We start from the raw sequence: 8,196 nt of genomic DNA on the forward strand, positions 1-8,196 counted from the left end.
TGTGCTAGGTGTTGGCTGAGCATGCTAACCAGCTGAGGCACTGAACCCTTCACACCCCATTTGTAAACTCTGCCACTGAAAGGCAGGAGATGGGCATCAAGACAGTCAATGGTCTACATGGTAGCAATTCTGAATACATAAAGACAGAACTTTTAGTATCTGCACAAACTTTAACGACAAAAAACTCAGAAGCCTTTAACTTTTCAGGTATCTTACAACCAGGGACTGTGAAGCTATCTGTTTATATCCCTTGTTGCTTCACTACACACTCTAAGAATCCATCAATCAAGTGTTAGCTCACTTAGGTCAGTACAGGGCAGAAGGGAGGGAGGGAAGATAGCACTGGTATTCATTATGAATCCCAGAACTATTAGTGTTGGAAGGGCTCTCTGGAGATCATCCAGTCCAACCCCTGCCAAGGCAGGGCCACCCACAGCAGGTCACACAGGAAGATACAAAAGGATAAGGAACAAGTGCTGGCAAATGACAATACAGTAAGCCATCCTAGGAATACCCTAGGAACACACCCATGAGAAATCCCCACTGCTTTCAGAATCACCTTCTGTAAGATCATTTTGCACAATTATTTTTCGCCACAGCTCTCACCACCTGCCTTCTGGACTACCTAACGCCCAATCTCATACACCAGAAAGCTCTCTTGGCTTTCACCAAATGTTTTTGTTTCCTCCAACTCCCACTCCCTATGCAACAACTCCACCTTCCCCAGAAGCTCTCACTCCCTCTCAAAATTACTCTAAAAACTCACTTTCTGAAAACATACCAGAAACATACCCCTGACTCCTGCCCACTTACTCACAGGTATCAGAATAATGTCTACGAGGAACAATCAGGAAGTCTGGGCTATGACAAATATATGTCATAAAAAGGATGCTGGAGAGGGACTCTGCATCAGGGACTGGAGCGACAGGACAAGGGGTGATGGGTTCAAACTGAACCAGGGGAAGTTCAGGTTAGAGCTAAGGCAGAAGCTCTTCCCTGTGAGGGTGCTGAGGCGCTGGCACAGGGTGCCCAGAGAAGCTGTGGCTGCCCCATCCCTGGCAGTGTTCAAGGCCAGGTTGGACACAGGGGCTTGGAGCAACCTGCTCTAGGGGAAGGTGTCCCTGCCCATGGCAGGGGGTTGGAACTGGATGATCTTAAGGTCCCTTCCAACCCAAACCAGCCTGGGATTCTGTGTCATGTCACTTTTTTCCCCCATAACCTCATTTTTTCTTAGGATGAGTCCTTGAAACCATGTTGCATACAGGAAGCTGCTACCTGGGATCAAATAGAAACCACTGCTCCTGAGTAGCTGAAAACTGGGCACACACTCCGCTACTGTTGGTACCCCATTCCACCACCATTACCTCAACCAGCTTGTCTGAAGGATGACCTGTCATTCAATGTATGTTTTTTCTACAGTACTTACTAATGATACTGGAAGAGGAAGGACAGGGCATACACATCACCGGCTACAGAAAAGTCACTAATTCTCTATGCACAGATAAGCAATTTGCAGGATTTATTCATGTCAATTCTTTAAGGTTCCTACACACCTACGAGCATATCCACATATCTGTTAGGAACATGGGACAAACGGACATAGGCAAGGTAACAGTACAACAGAATGAGGGATAAGCAAGTAAATCCTGCTCTACGTGTTCAAATAACTGAATTGTGGGATGAGGAATTCAGGGTTTTCTAAAACACCAACAAAATCAAAGAAATGGAGGTCAGAAGGGATCTGTGGAAGTCATCTAGTCCAACCTTCTACTCAAAGCAGGTCTATTGCCAGTACTAGAGCACATCAGCCTTGCCTTTATCTCCAAGGATGGGGGTTCCACAACCCCACTGGGTAAAACTTGGTCCAGGGCTGCAATACACTCCTGGCAAAAAAAGAACACTGTAGACTACTTGCAACATCTAATGAATTTCAAGTGACTTCTCCACCACTGAAGGTACAGGAAGGAAACATCCCAAGCTAGCGATTCCATCTAAAGAACAACAAAACCCACATTCATTTCACAAAATTACTAGCTCAGATTCTACTCAGAAATAACAAAACCATCCTAACACACACAGATATATGAACTACTAACTTCTAAGGTCTACATTTGAGCACTGCTCCATCTACCGTGACTAAAACCACAAGTCCAGTTTACTGCAGAGAGTTACACCTGAGAGTATTTTCACTGCTGAGCAAGCTGCTTTACAGATTTACACAGCCCAACAGTGCAGCATCTTTCAATTAATTCCCCACTGAATACCCAATAAAATACTTTAATGTCAACAGCATGAGATAGTTCTATGCTAAAATTCAGAATTTACATATGAAAAAGGTCAAAATCCACAGCTATTTCATTTGGTTTTCTAAAAGCCAAGTAAAGCCATAACAGAAACCTGCAATCTCAATACAAGTATCACTTACACTAGAGTTGGCGAAAATGGAATTTGAGTTGGCTACAGAATATTCTGCATTAGTCAAGTCTTCATTGCTCTGGTAAAAAAAGAAAAAAAAAAGACAAAAGTCATGGTTAAAATTGATACACTCACTGAAGCTTATGTATGTCTAACACACAGGAATGCTACTTACAGATTTACTGCTAGGTCCATGGAGGAAGTAATTCAGCGCCTGTGGGTCCCTTAGGGGGAGAAAAAAAACAGAAAGTAGAAGTTACCACTGTTAGGAAGCTCTTTCTAGAAGTAAGGCTAATGCAACTAAGATACTGTATTCAGATAGATCAGGCTTATGGTAAAAACACCTTGCACTGACTGCAACACAAAGCTGAGAGTTTCTGCCATGTGAGGATCTGTGTTTCTGTATCAGCAGTTTTCAGATGCTGATCTGATTTGTATTTCAAGCAATAAACTATGTCCATCACAAAATTTTAGCTGCATTCTACTTTACTTCCCTCTATGAGGGTATTACTCCTATTCTCTTCAAACACACAGTCTAACTGCACAGAGCACAAAACCTAAGGAAAATACTACCAAGTAACACGAGAACTAAACCAGGTACCTTTCTCTTCTAGAGAGATGAAGCATGCTGCCTTTTTATCTAGAGTCAATAGGGTATTTACAGACCTGACTCTTTAACATGTTTTCTGCCACCCTCGACATAAGTTAACAAGTTAAAATCAACCATGAAAATAACTGATTAAATAGTAACAAATACAATTTCAGGGTATTTCATTAACTTAGCACTATCATTGAACAAAACTCAGCTTTAGGATGTGGTCTGACAGAATGAATCTTGGAAATTCAAACAAAAAGATATTAATGTAACTGCACATATAAACCAAACAAAAAAAAAAAAACACATTTAAAGGTTGGATTACATAGGATCATTTTAATACAACAATAATACAGCATTTCCCAACATGTCCATTAGCATGAAGAGTAAAATGACATGGATTTTTTTATATTAAAACATCTTTATTGATTAACAAGTAATACTAAAACATTTTTGAGAAGCAGGAGATACTCATTATCTTACAACAGGACGAAGGGTAATGGTTATAAACTAAAAAAGGGGAGATTCAGGCTGGATGTGAGGAAAAAATTCTTTACACTGAGGATGGTGAAACACTGGCACAGGCTGCCCAGAGAAGTGGTGGATGCCCCATCCCTGGAGACATTCCAGGCCAGGCTGGATGCGGTTTCTGAGCAACCTGATCTAGGTAAAGATGTCCCTGCTCATTACAGGGGGCTGGAACTAGACGAGCTTTGAAGGTCCTTTCAAACCCAAACTATTCTGTGATTATATGATTCTCATGTAAATGAAGTATGAATTCAAGTAATTCTCTCCTCTCTTGATCATCCTAGAAAATAAAGAGGGAACAAGTTAAAGATATTTCAGGTTTACCACCAGTCATAAAACTACAAATACACCTCTATTTCTCTTTCATTCATTTAATAAGCAAGCTGCATCCACGTGTTTACAAAAGATGTGTTAGACAGTACTTGGGCAGGGACTTTTACACTTACAACATAGAAGTGGTTACAGATAAAGGAGACCAGAACTTGACCTCATATAGGGTCTATCATGCTTATGCTTCATGGGTTTAAACTTAATCAGGGGAGATTCATGTTAGATCTAAGGCAGAAGCTCTTCCCTGGGAGGGTGCTGAGGCGCTGGCACAGGGTGCCCAGAGAAGCTGTGGCTGCCCCATCCCTGGCAGTGTTCAAGGCCAGGTTGGACACAGGGGCTTGGAGCAACCTGCTCTAGTGGGAGGTGTCCCTGCCCGTGGCAGGGGGTTGGAACTGGAGGAGCTTTAAGGTCACTTCCAACCCAAACCAGTCTGGGATTCTATGATTCTGTGCTTACAAGCTTTATCAGTAAAGTAACAGGCTGTTTAATATTAGACTCACTGGCTTTAAATAATGAAAACAGCAATTAAAACTGAAGAACACTTCTTCACCTTAAATATTTAATAAGAAAGGAATTTTAGAAGGTACTTACCAAAATCAAAGATCAGGTGAAAAAAAAAAAAAGCTGGTTTCCATTCTTCTATATGCTTAAGACAATAACTGCTGCCAGCAGCAGGAAGAACGCTGTAATTTCTCACACAAACACTCATCTGTAGAGAGAGCACTTCATTTTCTGGACCACCTGTGAACTTGTACCAGGATCCTCACGATTCAGGCTCCTGACAGAGAATTTCATTGTCCCATGCAGTCAATTATCACCTTTCTGTTCCAAGCAGGATGTGTTTTCACATGGCTACAACCAGTGATCTTGCACAGGACACCTCAGAGCACAGAACCGTGAGCCATGACCGGTGAGGCTCTACTACAGCAGCCACTGATTAAGCCCCACATTAAAGCAGCCACTGTTGTGGGTTTGAAGTGAAAGCTCTCACTGGTTTCACTGGAAGCTTTGAGTGCATGAGGAAGGTAAAGGCCTATTTATTTACTACATTTAAGACTGTAAAAAATGCTTGTATGAAACCAAGATGATCTTGGTAGCTTCTCCAAGACTGATGTCAAACTCATTTCTGGCAGAGCTTGAATAAAGTATCATATATAAAGTGTTCAATTTTCTTATGTTTTTAATGCATTATAGCATATTAGCTGTTCTTGAACATTGACACCAATGTTAGCCAAAGGAATAAAACTTGTCACACATAATTCACAAATATTTTGCTCATGTTTCAGCTATCCTCATCATTTTTGAGGTTCCCATATGGAATTCTAAACCATATTCTGGAAATAATGAAACAACAAACACACACACACACCCCCAAACAAGCCAGGACCATTTAAAATCCCTAACTTTATTAAAATCAAGTCTCTTTGAGAAAACTGCTGATAAATCCAACCTCCATGCTCATTCCCTAGCCTCTCCTGAGGAGAATGCCTGCAAGTGGACTGTCAGCTAGTTAGTATAGACTGGGATTGAGGATTATGTGGTACACACATCTCCACATGGAGACAAAGCACAGCTGCTCATTTCATTTGGAAGACACCCACTCCTGAGATAATACTGAGACAGAATCACCTTCTATTTTTCCCAACTTTTTTGAAAGAATTGCTTAAGGAAAACTTACCCAATAAGATCAAGGAGACAGGATTCATCATCGTCATCATCCATGACAACTAGAACAAGAAGGGAGAGGAGGGATATTTGATACATATCAGACAAAAGATTGCCTTCAGCAACAAAACCAATTCAGACCGAGTATTTACTAAACTGTTTCTGAAGTAGACAGATGCCTACTATTGGCAAAGTTCTTAAACCTTCTGCAGAGGTCCACTGATTAATGTCAAAATCAAATTCGTGGAATGACGCACAAAATCCCACGCAATGTTTTACCACTGAGGGGTACTTTTAGATTTTAAACTGGAGAAAGACAAATGCTGAAACCATACTGGTTAAATAGAGCTTCTGTGACTTAAAGAAAGTAGCAAAAAAATCAACACTGAAGGCCATCTCAAGACTCCAATCAAAATACTCCTACAGGAAGGTACTCCCAGCTAATCCCAGAGAAGGAATAATCAAACGTAACAGAACCTACGAAGACTGTTGCAAATGAATGGCTACAATACTGACCAGCCAAAATGGTGAACAAATTTAGGTCAGCATCATGACCCAAATGGTATAGGCTAGAACTTGAACTACAGCCAAGTCATTACAAAGCATTCAAATAAGCACTTTTTGTAGCAGACCTTTCCCAGCTATTGCTATTGACAACATGGCCACAAGGAACAAGTGACAGGACACAAGGAAACAACCTCGAGCTGCGGCAAGGGAAGTTTAGACTGGATGTTAGGAACAATTCCTTCCCCAGTGGCTCCTCAGGCATTGGAACAGGCTGCCCAGGGCAGTGCTGGAGTCACTGTCCCTGCAAGAGTTAACACACCATGTAGATGAGACATGGGTTAGTGGTGGCCTTGGCAGTGCTGGGGCACAGCTGGACTTCATGATCTTTGCCAAGGTCTCTTCCAACCTCATTGATTCTATGAAGTTTCTTCTGAACAAGACTCAGAAGTGAACTTGTGTTTAATCGAACAGAGTTTTGAACCTTTTTACCAAGGGTGGGCTTCATTAGCATTAGCCAAACTGAACGTAAGCAGCCATTGACTGGGTGCAGAGCATTTTTAGCCTCACGGTATCATGAAAACCAACACTTCTACACACTGCCTACTCCCTCAGCTGCTGCCTGTACAAACACATTCCATCACTGTGCCTTCAAATCTTCTGTTTGCATATCCTGGTTCTCCCATTCACTTTAACTCTCACAATGCCATCCGAGACTCTACCTTCTCGCTTTTCTCTGTCAATAACTCTGTCAGTTTCTCTGTCAATAACTTTCAGGACCAATTTATCCTCCCTTATTTTCTCTGTAAAGATCCCATCTAACCCACCAGTTCAATTATCAACTGCTGCTAGCATTTCCTAAACCTCATGGTACCCTGGCTTCTACTTAGCTACCCAATTTCGTCTTCAGAGTTATCTTCTAATCACATCAAATTGGTCACTGTGCATTCCATGCCTGGGTGTTTTCTCAACTTCCCTTTAACAGTCTGCTATCGTATTTATCCCTCAAATTTACTAATGTAAATCCATTCATTCTGTACCCTCTCTTACTTCTTGTCAAACAGAAACTTACTCTCCCTGACCAGACCTACAAGAGTCATTCTTCAGGTTCTCCCTCAGAGACCTCCAGAATGATTAAGACAATGAAAGGACTGGAGCATTGGTTATACAAAGAGGCTGAGAGCAGCAGGACTGTTCTGCCTGGGGAATAGGAGGCTATGGGGGAATCTTCTCTGTGTGTATAAATACCTGGTGGGAGGGTATAAAGAAGACTGAGCCAAACTCTTCTCAGTGGTATCCAGTGAACAAACAAGCAGCACAAATCAAAACAACAACAAAACATATATTTAAACATAAGAAAAAAAAATTGTTTGTGGGTTTGTTTTGTCTTAATTCTGAGGGCAGTCAAATACTGACACAGGTTTTCCACCAAGGTTATGGACTCTCCTTCCTTGTTGATATCCAGAACCCAGGTGGACCACAGCCCTGAGCAAGCGGCTCTGGCTGAGCCTGCTGGGGTCAGGAGGCTGTATGAGGTGATCACCAGACCTCTCTCCCCACCTCAGCTGCCCTGTGATTCTGTAACCTCTTCCCTGATGCTTATCTATACTCCACTGATTTTGAAACTAGTTTGTACTTCAGCCTAGCAGAGGGGACCCTGTACTCCACACTGCATAGCCTCATTCAGCTTTTTTCCTTCCCTCTTCTGTGCTCTAGTTTACAGCAAGGGTGAAGCAGAACCGGAGCATACATCACTGTAAGGATCCCTCAGTATGACCTCTCTGGGAGAACAGGAACATAAAGCACAGCTACCGAGAACTACCTCAGATCTCAACAAAATCCGCATCCAGGAGGCGATCACACATCTTGAGAGAATTATTCTCTCATGGTTCAGTATTACATCCGCTCCCTGCTGGATACAGTCACCAGCATGAGCACTGACCTTACAACTTTATGCTAAGTAAGTAACAACATTCTATGTCACAAAATCTAAATGTAAATGTGCAACAGTAAGAACAAACGAGTAAGTGCTTAGCATTAAGCGATGAGCACTCTGCTTTAACTGCACTGTTAGCACAGCTTACAGAAGGCTGCGATCTCCTCTAACAGCTATCAGCATACGGACCTCCAGAGCAAGGTTACAGACTCCAAGACAACCA

At 42.1% G+C, this 8,196-nt stretch overlaps 1 protein-coding gene across 1 annotated transcript in view; it reads right to left on the reverse strand.

The window, feature by feature from the left end:
* Nucleotides 1-5,590, reverse strand: part of GLTSCR1L (GLTSCR1-like) — a 19,024-nt gene extending 13,434 nt beyond the window's left edge. Inside the window, exons 1-3 of the mRNA XM_010020018.1 lie at nucleotides 5,547-5,590; nucleotides 2,591-2,639; nucleotides 2,426-2,494 (exon numbers count right to left, since the gene is read on the reverse strand). Coding sequence (XP_010018320.1) covers nucleotides 2,426-2,494; nucleotides 2,591-2,639; nucleotides 5,547-5,590 — 162 coding nt within the window. The remainder of the gene's footprint in view (nucleotides 1-2,425; nucleotides 2,495-2,590; nucleotides 2,640-5,546) is intronic.
* Between the last annotated feature and the right edge of the window lie 2,606 nt (nucleotides 5,591-8,196).

This window comes from Nestor notabilis, unplaced genomic scaffold (genome assembly GCF_000696875.1).
Source record: "Nestor notabilis isolate BGI_N333 unplaced genomic scaffold, ASM69687v1 scaffold10278, whole genome shotgun sequence".
In the NCBI taxonomy this organism is placed as follows: Eukaryota; Metazoa; Chordata; class Aves; order Psittaciformes; family Psittacidae; genus Nestor; species Nestor notabilis.